This window comes from Dermacentor albipictus, chromosome 10, assembly GCF_038994185.2.
Source record: "Dermacentor albipictus isolate Rhodes 1998 colony chromosome 10, USDA_Dalb.pri_finalv2, whole genome shotgun sequence".
Lineage (NCBI taxonomy): Eukaryota > Metazoa > Arthropoda > Arachnida > Ixodida > Ixodidae > Dermacentor > Dermacentor albipictus.
This window is the reverse complement of record NC_091830.1, coordinates 21132103-21149317: the sequence shown is the minus strand read 5'-3', so window position 1 is coordinate 21149317 and position 17215 is coordinate 21132103. Positions and strand designations below refer to the sequence as shown.

The window sequence follows — 17215 nt, the reverse complement described above, 5'->3', positions numbered from 1 at the left end:
GAGTCTCCTAGCATTGCATAGCAAGAATGTAGCAAGTTATCAGTTACTTAGGTGCATAGAAATCAAGATATGCAGTACTGTCAACTCTTATTAAAGGGAACACCATATTAACATGCCAGCACTGCTTACAGCTCATTTATAGTATATGAAGGTCCGAAAAATAAATCTTCTGCTAGAATATAATTTCTGTTCAATAAAATCAAGTGCTTTTTTTCCTTCTGTAGTGAATGAATTAGTGACATTCTGTTGGGCTGAACACCAATGAGGTACTCAGTTTCATGGTGGACTTGTGTTTTGCGCAAATCTTTTATTTATTGCATAGAAAGCTTTGCTTTCCATATCTCCGAATCACAGAATAGCTATCTCAACTTTACCACAGGTGGGTTGTCATATGATTGGTTTGTGCGACAGAAGCGAGGACCACATGCCATGCTACTCGATCACTGCATTGAGTGTAGCCGGCGCCCACTGACAGTGAAACACAAGTGCCTTTTCATTGTCAGGTTCAGCGTGATTTCCGATCTGTCAAAGATTCTGGAATCTGGAGGATCACGGCAAGCTTGTGCGATGCTTACAGCTGCTCTTGTTGCTGTTCCCTCTGTCCATGTTGCGTTAACGTTTCGATTGGTCTTGCCAACCCGGATGAACCTTGTACCGACAGAGGTAACCCCAGTTGATGCTGGGCTGTTCTGCTAGCTGGGTTTGAATGAATGAATGAAACCATGTTTATTCCACATGAAATGCGTCGAAGACGCTACGGTGGAATTAGGAGGGGTGTTGTTTGAAAAGGGGAAGGGTAAGGCTGCCTCCGTTTTATTAACGAACGTCCTGGAGGCAGCTAAGTGGGGGCCGCATGACGCTTGTGGCTGTTGTGGAGCCGATCGCCGACGGGTGGTGCTGCAGGGTCCTGAAGGAACAGCAACAGTGCTTGCCAGAGCTCGATGTCATGGTCCGGAGACGTGGTATCCGGGCAAGCCCAAGTCCGGAGAGAAGAAGGACAGGGTACCCGCTGTATGGTGGCCAGGGCACAAAGCCTTGGTGGGATGTAGAGGGGGCACTCCCAACAAAGGTGGTTTGTGATCAAACAAAGGGTTTGTGATCCCCACATTGAGTTGACACTAGCGAGGACTTGCTGCGACTTCTGCTGATGCGTCAGTTGGGACAGCCCATCCGTGATGCGCTTGGCTTCCCATTTGAGCCGGAAACGAAGTGAAATGCTTATTTGGCCACCATCGAGCACGAGAGGCTTTGCCGCCCACGTAACATGTAGCACAGTGCGGGTCCCTACTCCACATAATCAAATATTCCAATAATCGAATAGTGGATATCCGATTTGCCAATTGAATTACTGGAACGTTTGCTGTTTGATTCGGTGATATTCGAGCATTCGCATACCTCTACTGAGAAAGTGCTGAGAGTTGCCTCGTCATTGTTCCTTCCAGGTGGACAGCCTGCAGGAGAGGCTGACAAAGTCCCAGGTTCGCGAGAAGAAGGCTTCCGAGGCAGTGGCCAAAAACCGGCTGCGGCTGCGCGAGCTCGAGAAGCGCAACCTCAGCCTCAAGGAGCAGCTGTCGCAGGTACGGCGGGCTCACCTGCAGGGGTTGCACTGAGGGGAAGCATTGCAGGCTTTCAGCGAAATATGGTCGAATGAAGATGTGCACAGGCATTTTTGTAGACTGATGATGAAGGGATTCTTATCACCCATTACAGCTGAACCTTAATCCGGAATCCCGCAATGTGACGTGCCTCATTATCAGATCATGGTTTTGCAAGCAAAATCACATTTTCTTTTCTATTTTTAAGGTACTGTTCTGTTGTATTTGACCTTGTAGCTAGTCATCAATGTGTTTGCGACGATATATTATGTGATTTTGTTGCGCAGGAGTCCAGCAGACTTGGTGAGAGCACAGCTGCGGTCCAGGATTTGTCCAAGACACTGGAGGTACGGCTTGGTTACACTTGTCAATCATTTGCCCTTGCTCTGTGATCTGCTGGTCTCCGGGTTATCTCAGATGGTAGAGCGGCTGCCCTGATAAGTGTTGGGTCCCAGATTCGAATCCCGGACCAGGGCGAATTCCTCAACTGTCAAGCTTTTTTTCTGAGAAACCCATATGGGCTTCCTGTCTAGCGTCGCGCTAAAATTTAAATGGACGACAATTTTTCCCTTTCACAAGCTTTCCTCGACCATGCGGGCTTTGACACAACTTATTTTCCATATTCGATACTGTCAACTTCCTTTAACCCGACTCCATTTAATTCGAATCTTTAATTAGATTAGTGCTGACCGGCACCTATGCCCATACTTTCGTTATTTCAATCATATTGACACTTGTACTTCTTTATCTTTATTAGGTGACCACGTTTCAACGCCTAACAAATGTTATCGCACAGCGCAGAACGCAGCTGCATGTATCGGAAGTTTCTGGAATATTATTGATGGTTTCAATCGCTGTCTGTAACCGAACCTTGCGTAATCTGATTGCATGTGTGCGAAACGCGAATCATGTAGAATTTTGTGGAAGGCACGCAGGTCCCAGCGACTACGCTGCAACATTCGACGACTGATGTATAAAAACCGACGCGATGGTGCAAGATATCTTCTTTTGCAGTAACACCTATCCTAAATTTCTCTCATCATGTTCTAAATCGTGCTACAGTTACAATAGTCGAACCTCGATTTAATGAAACCTGATTGAAGAATTGTTTCATTCAAACAGACACTAAGCAGAAAAATTATTGGAGCTGAAATTATAAAATATATTCTAAAATACCAAGAAAGCCACTCTTGCTGGTAGAAAAGGCTTTGTAAATGAGCAAAAACTAAAGACCAGGTGACAGCATCACATTGAAGTTACTGCACCAGCCAGGTGTGCTGTTTATGAATTTTGTCAGCTTCTGAGTAGTCCTGGCTAGGACTTTATTTGCAGATATGTAATAAGCCGTATTCTGAATTGTCCAACGACTGAACTTCAGGAATTGAAACATCTACAGTCGAACCTCGATATATCGAACAGCACGGTGATCGCAAAATAGTTCGATATAGCCAGAATTCGATATACAAAATCACGTAGAAAACGCGTGAAAAACTAGCACAAATCAATCAATGAACCAATCGTGGCGCAATAGATACTCACATGAAGCTTCAAACAAAGTATTTATTTCGTTCGCTGAAAGTACTGAAGCAGCGTAGTCTGCTTTATATTGGCAACCGCAAGCTTGACCACGGCGTCCTCAACATAGTCCAAACGGTCCAGAAGAGACGGTCCAGTGCCTTCTGTTGCGCCGCAGTAGCGGCGTACAACGGCCAAAGCAGCTACAGCCTCAGTTGCAGTCGGGAGCGGGGCAACATCAGCGCTTGCTGGATCAGCCTCGGTAGCGTCTTCGTTCGGCCGCTCAGCAGTCACTTCTGACGCAATCTCAAGTGCGACCGCACGCTTGCGGTCGCACGAAAAATTGCACTTATCCAGCACTTGTGCACAAATTACGATTTACACTGTGTGCACAGTGTATACCTTACACATTGTAAACCGAAATTTGTGCACAAGTGTTTGATACGTGCAATATTTCGCGCGACCGCACGCGTGCTGTGCGGCTCGCGGCGATGGGCGGCTCGAGCAAACTCCGCCACTGTTCCGGTGCTCTCGTCACCGCCAACCACGGAGGAAGGAAACTAAGGAGAGGCCCTGACGTCACTCTTTGTGAAGCAAAAGTGAAGCCGGAAGTTAGCGTTGCTCATGGCGATGCTCCGCCTTTTGTGCCACCCTTCTCTCTTGTTTATATGTTTCGCGAAACCACGCCGCGCTGCGCGTGGTTTCGCGCGCAGAGCGCTCGCGCAACATCCGGCAGAGCACAGTGCAGGTAACACAGCGAAACAAGACACGGTGACTAATGCAAACCCGCCCACACAGTGCCTTAGCCACGGAACGAAACCTACCAGAGCAACACATGTGAGCGCTCAAAATCAGAACGCCGCCATTGTGGCCCAAAAGGCGTGGCCATACAGCAAAAAAAAATAAAGCAGCAGCAAAAAAATGAGAACCTACTACGTCATTTCGGCCACACTTTTCTCCTAGCGCGCGGAGGGGGTAGGGCCTCTCCTTAGTTTCCTTCCTCCGTGCCGCCAACGAAGTCCTCAATGCACATGGTGTGTGGCTCAGCGCCGACAAAGCGCTCCCACTGGCTCCACGGCCGTCTCGATCACGCACGCACGGCGCACGAGGCGGCCGTGCTGGCTCCAAGCCGCCGTGTGTGTACGCCGCGACGTTCAAATGGCGCCCTCGGCGCAACCGATGTGGGCAGCTGTCGTACGCAGCAGTCCGAAACGCCCATCACGCCGCCGCTATCTTCGAGAGTGTTGCGGGAAAGCTCGCCTCTTGTCAACAGAGCGCACTTGGTCCGGGCGGCGGAGTTCGATATATCCATTTTACATCCGGCCCCGTTCGAAATAAAAAATTAAAAATGCATGCGATTTTCCACGTGATATAGAAAGTGTTCGATATACGCAATAATTCTATATATCCGTGTTCGATATATCGAGGTTTGACTGTATACTGAGCCCCAACATTTCAAATAAGAAGAAAATAATTTTTTTCATACCTGTGAGGACGCAATGACGTGCCATTGCTTGAGTATTGGCAGGAAATTAAAGGAATCGTAGTTTTACCTTCGTTTTCTTCCTCGATATGCAAGCCATTATCACAAAATGAACAAATGTGGAGTTGGGAAAGAATATTTTATCATTTGAACTGATTTAATGTTTTAGAGCGCAGGCTCTTAGGCACCCGTTCTTGTGTTTCGCGTCGGCGTCGTCCCTTGATGTATTTGAGTGAACGAGCACAGCGAAGGACGAAAGAGTGAGCACAAAGTCTAGCGGGGAATGAAATTTGGTGATAGCGAAGAGAATGCAAGGAGGAAGGTGAAGGAGGAGGGTACGGTAAAAGCGTGAAAGGAAGCGTGTAGTGCCGCGCAAGGCAGGCACTGCAGCGACGACCACTACGAGATGGCACCAGAGTAGCACGCTGTTATCGGTTCGTCGATGGCATGCAATGAGCGCGTTGCCCGCTACCATATATGGAAACGAAGCGTTGCACGAGTAGAGGTCTGTCTCTGCTGGCTGCTGTGAATCACGCCCATGCGTCACCCCCGCGCTGCCTCCCAATTAGTGAGGCAGTCACGCCACACTTTGCTCCGTTTGCTGTGTCCCGCACGAGACAAACTGTCCGTGCAACTTTGCCGACTTGATAGAAGATTGACTCGATGTCCACTGAAGCTGCCCTTATAGAAGAACCTGTTTCGCTGTCGAGTCAAGTCAATTATAGGTTTTAAGGCCTTCGAAATGCCCGTGTAACTCTGGTGTAAGAGATTTAGCCTTTCAGCACTGCTTATACTGAACTGGCACATTGTCATACGGTTAAAGCGGTGCCCTTGTCTGTTGCTGCGTTCCTTTCAGACACTGGAACAGAGGCAGAAAGACATGGAGGACGAATTGCGGCTAAAGCGTGTGGAAAATCTCCGGTGAGCGGGCTTGCTTCATTCGTTAATGTTCGTTTCACTCACGACTGTGCTGTTCTGAAAATCTGTCTTTGCGATAATATGCATTTGGGCATGCAACTTGCGTGAGTGCCTCAATTGCATGTGCATGTTAGGCCTAGAGGAGGGCCTTTTGGTTTTATAGCTGATAATACAGTGCGCGTGGCTGGTGCACTATTGTTTGCTGTTCCTCCACAGTCGTAAAAAACATTTTCTTTTCTATTCATAGAGGTCATGCATTTCAACACTGGCCACCAAGGCCACATCCCGATGATGCTGTCCATGAGAAAATTTATGTACTGAGCGTTTAACACTTTCCTGCCTGTGGGAAAAGCAGCAATTCTTGGGTAGTCTAGTAAATATTTCTTTTCCTACCACAGAGCATGTGTGAGGCTAAATTGTGTAGAATCAAATTGAAAAAGCAACAAATTCTCTTACTAGTGGTATTAGTCCCAAACTTGCTTATTAAAAAGAATTAGAAAAAAAAAGACATCTACACAAAAGTTTGACACAAAAAAAGAAAGTTATATAAGAATATCATTGTTACATTGCATAGAAAACCTTTAAAGTTGCAGAATTAAAATTTTCGACACCGAGGACCTGGGAAATATTCCAACAGATATAATCTTTATATGTAACACATTTCTTGGGGTATAGAAAAAAAAGTCAACCTCAGCAATATGCTGAGGCTGACTTCCGACCGTCTTTCCACGCGAAACTCTACTGCCTGCACGGCCGCCAACAAATGATCCTGGCCAAAGGATGTTAGCACGATGCAGATAAGAACTGTCACCTTAGAACATGCAGGATATTTTTATATCAACGCACAGCAGCTTTGAAACAGTTTGACAAACAAAGCAAAACATTCTGAAATCTGACGAACCGATGTTGTCTTCCGCATCAGTGCTGGTTCCAATGTCCAAAAACTCTCCCACAGCTGCATTTGAATTGGGTAGCAATGTGACATTTTCGCGCACGAGCAGCGTCTCGCGATGCCGATTCCATCTTGGAAACTGCAAGCACTCATTGTGCCCACCACGCTCCTTCTACGAAGGCGCTTCGAAAATTTTTGCGTGGTGGTGAAGAAAACTGAAAACTGAAACCGACTAAGTAGTTCCCAAATAACCCAATAAATGTCGCCAGCTGTCCGAGAGCACTCGGAAACCATTCAGTCCCCATGTTGCTCTGCGACGTTTAATCAATCAATCAATTAGTCTAGTTTACACTCTACTATTGCTTTTGACTGCTGTGTCTGCAGCCAAGGCAAGGGTTGCGTAGAACGTTTGCGTCAGCTTGTTTGAGAAAAATAGGTTGGGTTTCTCTTGTGATAACTGTGCGATTAGTTAGCTCGAGAGCTGCGTCTCTGGTTGTCTTGAGTACATGTGCATGTTAGCTTGTTCGCTCTTCTGCTCTCTCGTTGTCACTTGGATTCTAGTGCTGAGGCAAAACATGTGTACAAGAATGCATTGTTTGGAACGAGCAGAGTGGTTTATTGTGGGTCATTGTGCTTGCGAAGCTGCATGCCATTGTTTCTCGCTTGTGACGCACAAGTGGTTTCTGCAGATGGCATGCCTATAACGCGCTTCCACAGTGCTTATTTCACATCCTCGGCAGGGTTACGTGTTTGCTTATGCGTGCCTTCAAACGCGTCTACTTCTCAGTTACTGTCCTTGGCATAGAGTAAAACCTGACAATATTGAACTTATTTATGTCAGATTCTCCCTTGTGTGGAAAAATTTTTGAACACCGTCACGTTTACACTGAGAATGCGTAGGAAAAATTATGGTTACATTGGGGAACAAAAATAGCAGCCACTGCCGATACATTTAACTTCAGATTGTGCAAACTGCCCCAGAACTTGGTTTTGCTTCATGGCGACCGGGCGAGCTGCCAACACTCCCTCAGAAAAAATGGTTTAGCCCGGCTGTGCCTGGGTGCAGGCCTGGGCACCCCCCTGCAAAAAATTATCTTGGTCTGCCCCGCGGCACTCGTTCCCACAGTCAATGAGTCTCCCGTCGGCTCCCTTTCCCACACATTTGTGGCTTGGGGAGATTTGCTCTGTCTGTTTCATTTTGTTGTTTTCCCACATGCTACCCATGTTTTTTGTGTGATGTCTATTGTGAACTGGCAGAATGTTCTGTTGACCACGAAGTTAGAAATTATCTAATCGAGTGCGGAGAGGTTCACCGGTATCAGCCACAAGGATCCCAAATTGCTTTGCCATAAACGTATAGAAAGAAAATTTGCAATGTCTCAAGTAGATTCGAACTCCAGTCCCACAGGGTGATGGCTACCTCGCAGCCAATTTGCCGGTGGTACAGCAGAGAAAAATATTGTCATGGTACAGTCACGGCAGAAGCTGCCATAATTGGCTGATATGGCACTCTGCAGCGCACCTATAAACCAGCATTGAGGTGAAAGAAATGAAAGGAAGCCAGGGGCTAAGTGTAAAAAGTGGGACAAAATAAGAGGAAGAAATAGGTCATGTCTCTCCAGTCAGTCTGCTAAAGAATGCTACCTCCACAATGAATGAAGTTTTCTCCTTCTTCTACAATAAGGCTTTGACTGGGGCTAGTTCGTATGACATCGATCTGTTTGCTGCGCTATACTGTTACACAAATGACAAAAAGAAAGACTGACGCACGTGCGCTATTTTTGACAGTTGACAGTAGTTTCCTCCGTACGTATTGGCGAATGTTTACACCCATCGATACCGCACGAAATTGCACAAGACTTTCTCTGAATAATATTGCGCTAGCTATCGCATCACTGCTTCGCATTATGGGGCAAAACTGCAATTTCTGTTATAGTCTAGGTTAGATATAACAAACAAAATTTCGTTCCTAATGTGACTTCTTTATGTTGAGGTTCAACTACGTTCTTTCAGACTGAATGCTCTGTCATTAAGGTTCTCGCTCTGTTTTTCGGGTCATTAAATCCCAGAAATCGGTCGGTGTGGTTGAGTTTAAAGGGGCACTAAAGTGGAAAATGATTTCTTCTGCATCAGTAAATTACCGTTCTACAACACCAAAAACACCACTCTTACAATGATAAGACTTTTGGTAGGCCAGAAGAAACGCAAGAACGAAATCCAAGACGTCCCGCACCTGGGGACTGTGACTTCTTGGATTTTGGTGGCATCTTCTAGGGTCTACTAATTACCGTATTTACTCGCATAATGATCGCACTCGCGTAATGATCGCACCCCTGAATTTTGTCGTCAAAATTCGATTTTTTTTGTTTCCCGTGTAATGATCGCACCCCGAACTTGCCGCAGCGATATGTCGTGTGCCAAGTCTAGCTAATAATGATCGCGCTTACAATCTGTCGAATGCTACGCCAACGACTCGTCTGCACGCACCCAACATTCTTAAGCAGATGCCTCATTTCATTACTTTCCGATCTTCCATGACAAAAAGAGGTACAACCTAACTTGCCTTTATTATGGGTAGACTTTATAATGGTTGTGGTCAACAAAAGCAAAATAGGCGCCTTTCGATTCTTTTCATCTGCACTCGTGAGCACGCAACAAATCGCGCGCGGCAATGATAGTAGCCACGTTTACACGGAGACGTTAAATGTGTACCCTATTCATACACCGACGCTTGTAACACAGCTAAGATATTCGCCCACCTTTAGCGGAAACGTGCCGTGTTAGGATAGTAGTGAAGACAGATGCCGCAGTTTCCGCAGCACACCGGCCATGCGTTCCTGTCACTGTCAGCTAAGTGCGCCCGTCTGTTTCTGTCCCCTCAAAGTGGACATGGCTACGTTATAGCCGCAGATTTGTTGATATTAACGATATTATTCATCACTGATACGGAAGAAACTGTTTCAATGCACGTAATGTACTCACGAGAAGAAAAAAAAATCGCGTTCGGCGCATTCGGCTTGCTCTGCCGGCCGCCATTTTTGTTTTGGTGTCCCGCACCCGCATCCCGCAGCAAACGCGGGACGAAAAAAAATTTTTTTTTTTTTTGCGGGAAATTTAACCCGCGTAATGATCGCACCCCTGAATTTGCGTCAATTTTTCTGGCGAAAAAAGTGCGATCATTATGCGAGTAAATACGGTATATATAGCGGTGCAGATTGACTGCATTGTGTTCTAAAGGAACCAAATATTAAACATGGCAAGTTTCGGGAACCTTTATTCAGCCAACGCGGTCCAGATGCGAAAACATACTTTGGAATCCCCTACGTCACGCTGACGTACCGGCGCTGGGGTTTCGGCGCGAAATTGAAATACTGATACTTGAACCTTCATTTTCTCATCTAATAATCAAACTATTTTTGTCAAATGACTGCCTGCAGGGTCCTCAAACAATGTTTCATTAGTCTAAACTGATTTATTGTTTCGCTTTAGTGTCCCTTTAAGAAACCCATCACCGAAAGAAAAGTCCAACACCCAAACCTTGTCCGACACAGGCTGAGAGAAGTGCTGTTCGAGCGGAGCGCCCTGGTTGTCGGCGATGGCAGCACGATCACTGGCACGGAGTTGCACGACAGCAGCCCTGCAACCATGGCCGTCGCTGGCGAGGCCAACCTGGACAGTGACGAAGGCGTCCGCTCCATCTCGCCGGCCAACGCCTTCTTGTTGGACCTGTCGCCATCCTCATTGCAGCAGCCCATCAGTGATGAGCTCTTCTTCAGCGCGCTTGACCTTCCTTGTGCAAGCACGCCGGTGAGCTGGCAACGTCTCGATGTCTGCTTCGACGTGCCTTAAACTTTGCGTTGCTATGTTGTAGGTCACTATAGCGAGGGGCACGTTTTGCTGATTGAATATTACTCGAAATATTTTTGTTATTTGCACTAGAGGTTTGAAAAGAGAGCCAGTAGTAGAGTTCTTCATTACACGTGACTTCCGGCAATTCGGCCCCGTTGGGACTGACAAAAGTGATCAAATTATCCAGCGGGTCGAATTAAGCAAAACTGAGCGAAGAAAGAAAGACTCCAAAACACGCCGCTGATTCATTTGGCAACATTTGCCCGATACCAACGCATCCTCAAATGAAGCGTGCACCCACTTGCAGAAAGCTAATGTAGAAATGACAACAAAGCTTCTAAACAAAGTAGAAGTCTATCCTGCATGTGATCTCATAGCAAGAAAAATGGGCAAGGGCCTAATATGTGTTGCACAGTGGCTGCTGGTTTCCTAAAGTCAGTTTCGCCGCATGGTTTTTAAAGCCAACTCCATGGCATGTTTTTCTTTTTTAAGTCAGCATTGCCACATTAAGCGGGAAAGCATATGAACGTTGCGAAGGCGGTTTTGGTTTGATGCGCAGGCAATTCACGGCCCAATTTTCCTGTAAAAAAATAAGGCCCATAGTAAAATCGCATAAATACCATAATTAGACGTTAGCTACAGTTATTGCTTGAAGATTTTTCTAGGGCAGGCCAAACATGAGTGTTTTCTGCGGGGAAATTACTTTTGTTCAACGCATTAACTATCCCTAAGCTCCGCGGGTCACCATGGCGGTTAGGCGTCTGCGTGCTGGTGGGTAAAGCTCGAATTATCTGGCAAAGGCCAATTTCAGGATCAGTATAATGAAAGTTTAGGTATGAAAGTTTAGCACACGTATACATGAGCACACGTATACACGTATACACCAGCAGGCTACACGAGTGTAGCCTGCGTTTGAGGGCACAGGTTCGCCGAACAAAAAGCTAGTTTCGTCGATCACAGTTCTGCTACCTTCTTCACCATCACTACTACGTGACAATACATTCATTATATCTGTTATACGTTTTAAGCATTATTCTTCACAAACTAATATTGGTAAGAAACATATCAAGGCTTACTTCTTCACTTTATCTGATAATTTATCAGGTTGCCACTATGTATACTTAGCTCAGGAAAGCATACAGGTGTTATACATGAGCCGTTTGTTTATAAGTGCACTAGTTAATACAGCTACAGCAGAAATCTGTCCAGACTGAAATTTGGCCTTCGTGAAGTCCGAGTACTAAGAACATTGGTTATATGTAAGCGCCAAGGGCATCACTGAATCGCAAAGCTGTAGTCATGGCGCACAGCGTGGAATGTATTTATTTATGCTGCGATCCTCGTAGGGAATTTCAGCAGGGTGGAAATACAGATTGACAAATATTTTTTAAGCACAGTCAACATCCTTTAATTCGACCCGGACGCGACCTACGAAACTGATCGAATTATCCGGCAGTTCGAATGACAGAAGATGCAGAAAAAATGGAAAAACGCAGGGCTGATACATTTCGTACTATTTGACCGGTCCTAACATGCCCCCAATTAAAATGCGGGCCTGCTTTCTGTGTGTCCAAAGTAGAAAAACCAATGCAGAAATGACAATAAAGCTCCTACACAAAGCTGAAATGTAATGCACACCTGATTTTTTAACAAGAAACATGAGCAGGGATCCAAAGGTGACTGATTAACTAAAGTCAGCTTCGCCGCGATGAATCCGCGTTGTGCACTAAAGCACACAAACGTCGTAAATGCATTTAGGGTTTCAAATTTGTTTGCACAGCACAAGCAATTTTCAGCCAAATTGTCCTGGAAAGAAAAACAGCTAATTAGAATTCGGTAAAAACCATAGTCAGACATTGTGAGCTACTGTTACTGCTTAAAAATCTTCCTAGGGCAAACCAAAAATAGTTGTTTTCTATGGGAGATGACATTTGCTCAACACGTTCGCTGTTTTCTAAGCTCTGGTGATACATGCTGCCACTAAACGGGTTGCTATTAGGGTCAACATCTTGGTCACACGCACACATACTGAGTTGGCAAGTTCGAATTATTTGTCAAAGGCTAATTTTACGATCGAAATAACAAAAGTTCAGGCCCGTTGAAATGCATAAACAGCAGCTGGGGCCTTCGGTGACCATAGAATTAGCCGAAAATTAGAATGAACATGAGTCAGATAAACAAAATTCTCCTGTACTATAAGTATCAGAAAGCAAACATAAGCACAAATTGCACCTGGAAAAATACAGCAAAAGCAACGAATAAGGTGATAGCATGCTCGAAAATCACCTCAAGTTGACTGTTTAGGAAAGAAAATATTCAAAAGAATTATTTGCTTCATGAAACGGAGTCATTGGCGAGGTTGGGTGGCATATTTCAATGTGAATGGGATTGTTCATGTGGTACCTATTCTGTTTCCTTGTATTTGTTGAAGGAGAAGAAATTCTTGTCAAAACATGCAAATACTTTCAGTTAAAGGCTGCAGTTTAGATTTGTCTGAAGACAGTAGCTGAATTATTGACGTGTCTCCGAAACTGTGTTACAGTGGAAGGCATATTTTATACTCCTTCAAGTTTATCAAATGTTCATTTCACTTTACTAGTCTGAGGTTATTGATCCATAGTCCAACATGAGAGTAGGATAGTGAAATTGTAGGCTTCGAATTGCACAGAAAGATTGAAAACTGTAGTGTTCTTCAAAGGAAGTATAGTTTGGCGTTTGATGTTTACCATTTCATTGTGTTTTGTCCACCTAAGGTCGTGCGGTGTCCAGAGGCCTAATAATAGAAGTTTTATTACCTTTGGATTGCCATGCATTTTGGCTGTTGCTGTGAGACTGTTCTTATGTGCCTGACACTGCTGACAACCGTGCAAGTCTTGCTGCACATGTAACGGCCTAATTATGATACTTTCATTATCTGTTTCTGGTGTCGAAGGCATTCTGCTGCAAAGCACAAGGTCAGGGGTTCGGCTCCAGTGGGGTCAGAATACAAAAGTGCTCTTGTACCAGGCTTTGGGTGCGTGTCAAAGAACCCCAGATCGGTCAGAATTAATATAAAGCACTCTTCTATATCATCCCTCGACGCTCTGCACACTTTCTGTGCATTTAAAACACTCAATTTAATTTCTTAATAGGTCGCTGCTTGCATGTTGAAGCAATATACTGCAACTTTTTCAAGTATCAGGGGTTAAAAAGATAAAAACGTGTTGAGTGATTTTTTAACGGACAGGAATGATTGATGCGTGTTCTTGCTTTCTTTTGTCTTGCCGTTGCGGCAGGATCAGAGCCTGTCCAAGAGGCCGCGGATGCCATTCTGTGGAATTCCGAGGTTACCCTCTTGGGACTGCTCCATGATCCAGCGCCGGCACTCCGATGTAAGTGGTTTCACTCAGCAGTAGCAGCTGGGGCATATGGCCTTACTCTCCTTGGCTGCAAATTGACAGTGTTTTGCAAAACTTTATAGGATTTCAGTCTCCTATAGTTAGGGACCACAGACGCATCAGCAAACAAATGCTCCACATAATGTATTTGCCTGAACATGACACTGTGAAGTTGTTTTCTTTCAAGCTTCTGTCACTCGCACCTTGCCATTACCGTATTTTTGCACGTGTAATCTGCGCCCGCAATTACAGCAGACAACAGCCCAGAAAGAAAGAAAAACATCACCGCGTATAATCCGTAGAGGTAACTGCATGCAACACTGCTCAAATCTTTGCAAAAAACAGTCTCCATTTGCTGATGCACGACTTGCTAAGTCGTATCTTCGGCCAGCGGCTCTGTCCCCCCATTCTTCGGCGATGCTGAAAAAGCTGGATTCACACGTCGGGACGTTATTGCGGATGAATCAGTCGTGTGATATGTGACGTGAATCGGATCACTTTGCAGCTAGCACTCACACGACAGCGGATAACAGCGCCGTCGGAGAAGCCCGCGCATCATCAACGGCGATGAAGCAAGTTGGACCGAGCGGAAAATTTCAGCGGTGATTTGGCCCACCGCAATATCGTGAAGTGCTTCGTGCAGACTGAGGGAGTGGCGCCGGAACGAGGGATGATGAGTTTGCTGGTGCTGTGTGCAGTATTCACTAACTACTAAGCGTAAAATGGCACCCCGTAAGGCAGAAAAGGATGGGCAACCGGGAAATAGGGGAGAAGTGAGCTTCAACATGCAGGGGTGAGAAGGTGGGGTTTCCTAGGAGATAACGATACTTTGAATAGTAGAAAACCTTGCCTGGAGGTGTGGCTTCATGGCAGCGCAGTGCGCGCTGCCGTGAAGCCACCTTTTAAAATTTTGGTGCGAGTATTTTGGTAGTCCACTACATAGCAATGTTCAAGGGCATATAAAATCATTAGTATAAGTGATAATTGTTATAACTGGGTTGCACAAAATATTGCAGAGGGGGCAAACATTCAAGCATTTTAACTAGCCAAAGAAGTGACATATTTACTCTTGTAGTTTGTGCATCTTTTTTTTTTCTTATTTAGGGCTCCAAAAAGAGGGTGCACAAATACTTTTGGCGCACACACTGTGTTGCCAGGTTTAATTATCATAACCAGCCACGCAGCGTGGGAGCATTGTAGTAAGCTGTTTATTAAACCGTAGGACACATACAAAAGTTGATGTTTCATCGGCTGCTCGTTGTTATATTTGATGTATTGTTAAAACTGGTGTCGTTATAAATGCGTTAGGCATCATGTGGTAGAATAATGTTAATTCACTTCCAGTTAATTGGATTTTTCACTTAGTTAAATCACAACCGGGAATCCCAGCTAGCATCCATGTGTTGCTATGACCAGAACAATCAGTATTTTGATCTTGAAATTGGCCCTTGCTGGACGAATCAAACTTGACTTGCCTGACCCCAACTCATGATGATCATGTCATGATTGGGGACTCCGATCATGACAGATGCTGTCATGATCAGCATCTGTCTTGGCAATGCTTAGGTGATAGTAAACACGTCAAATATGCGTTATCTGCTGTTCAAAACGAGTTTTGGCCTGCCTTCAGCAGATTTTGAAGGAAGAGTGATTATCATTTTGAGGATAAACGACTACCATGTTTACTGGATTCTAACATGTGCAGTTCTTTCATTTTACTTGAAAATTGCCAGTGCTTTGAAACCAGAGATGCGTTTGTAGTGTTGCCAATGGGCTGTTATCCGAGCCAACATGATCATAATTGTCGTCACTAGACGTTGATAGAAAATGTTTGTGTAGGTTGGCAATAGTATTGTGCTTAGGCATGCATGAATAATCTTTTTCTTTTTCATTTGAAGCAAAGTTGAAGAGAATAGTTATAATGTTAAATAATCTTGAATGGAATACTTGTGCGATTTGCATAAAGCCTTGATGCAATACTCAGAAGTTGCCAAATCTTAAAATTAAAAGTAAGAAACAGAAAGCAAGCATGAAATTTTCCTTTTTTTGGACGGACCTTCCATACAGTTGAATATCTCAATTCATAATTTTTTTTGTGAAGTGCTGTTTTTCAGATCGTTTCATGCTAGAACCCAAGTTGTAAATATTACCGAGTTGAAAACGTGGTTTTATAGTATGTATTTTGGTATAGTTGCAAATATTTATTTAGAAAAATTAATGCTGTAAATTAAATATGCACGGCCTACATTTAATAGATTTATAATTGTTTATTTTGGCTGCAACAAACCTCCTCACAATCTGTGCAGTGGTTACTGATTAAAACGACATCTGCATCTCGATGTATTTAGACAGGAGCTCCTGAAGTGAAACTTCCCCTTAAGACAGTCGTGTGTGAATTGAATAATCACAGCTATGCCTGACTGAAATGTTCTTCCCTAACCTGCCCTGCTCACTTTCCCTCCTTTTCCTTTGCCCTGGTTTACTCGTGCAGGCTGGTGTCTTCAACTCTGTCCTTCTGAACCAATCAGGACACAGCAGGTGAGCCCTTGCCAAAAAAATTGTATACATGCAAGGACATCGTGTATTGCTGGTCGTTAAAAAGCCAATATTTGTGGTGGAAACGGAAGTCTTAGATATTCAGGAATCAGAAGAAATCGACATGCACAAGCGACTAATTAACAAAAAATCACTAATTAAATCTAATTATTTATCGGGCATATTGCAATTGTATGTAGAAAATTGTGGGGCAGAAACCTGGAAGCTTACGAAAAGGGTTCTACTTAAATTGAGGACGACGCAATGAGCTATGGAAAGAAGAATGATGGGTGTAACGTAAAGAGATAAGAAAAGAGCAGCTTGGGTGAGGGAACAAACGCGAGTTAATGACATCTCAGTTGAAATCAAGAAAAAGAAATGGGGGGCATGGGCAGGACACGTAATGAGGAGGGAAGATAACCGATGGTCATTAAGGGTTATGGAGTGGATTCCAAGGGAAGCAGGGAGCGGCAGAAAGTTAGGTGGGCGGATGAGATTAAGTAGTTTGCAGGGACAACATGGCCGCAATTAGTACATGACCGGGGTAGTTGGAGAAGTATGGGAGAGGCCTTTGCCCTGCAGTGGGCGTAACCAGGCTGCTGCTGCTGCTGCTGCTGATGATGATGATGTAGAAGCTACCGAGTGGGAAGGTGGTAGCTTAGCAGGCGCGGCATTGCACTACCGAGCTCAAGGTTGCTGCTTCCATCCTGGCTGCAGCAGGCACATTTTGATGAGAGCAAAATGGGGGGAGAAGGGTAGTAAAAGAAAGAAAGCTTATGCACTTGGATTTAAATGCATTTAAAAAACCCCATGTGGTTAAAATCGATCCAGAGTCTCTTGTTACAGCACGCCTCCTTCTCAGATAGCGGTTTTGACATGTAAAGCTTCAGTTTCTTATTTTTTATTTTTTTTGTGCAGTCTTCCACCGAGGATATCGGCCCTGGTCCCGGAGAACTTCGCCAGCTTTGGAGGTGTGTTCCATTTTCTTTCCGTGCTTTCTTTTTGTTTGTATACTGTCAAACTCATTGCTGCAGGCTATCAAAGGAGTACT

The 17215-nt window shown here is 44.8% G+C and overlaps 1 protein-coding gene across 5 annotated transcripts in view; it reads left to right on the top strand.

Moving 5' to 3' along the window:
* The window catches only part of LOC135919705 (inositol 1,4,5-triphosphate receptor associated 2-like), a 222017-nt gene that overhangs the window by 59174 nt on the left and 145628 nt on the right, over positions 1-17215 (top strand). For 4 of the 5 annotated variants that reach the window (XM_065453557.2, XM_065453556.1, XM_065453560.1 and 1 more), the window contains exons 8-14: positions 1443-1577; positions 1883-1942; positions 5450-5514; positions 9955-10210; positions 13528-13623; positions 16121-16167; positions 17083-17135. In XM_065453557.2, coding sequence (XP_065309629.1) covers positions 1443-1577; positions 1883-1942; positions 5450-5514; positions 9955-10210; positions 13528-13623; positions 16121-16167; positions 17083-17135 — 712 coding nt within the window. The remainder of the gene's footprint in view (positions 1-1442; positions 1578-1882; positions 1943-5449; positions 5515-9954; positions 10211-13527; positions 13624-16120; positions 16168-17082; positions 17136-17215) is intronic. The other variant, XM_065453558.1, reaches the window with a different exon arrangement.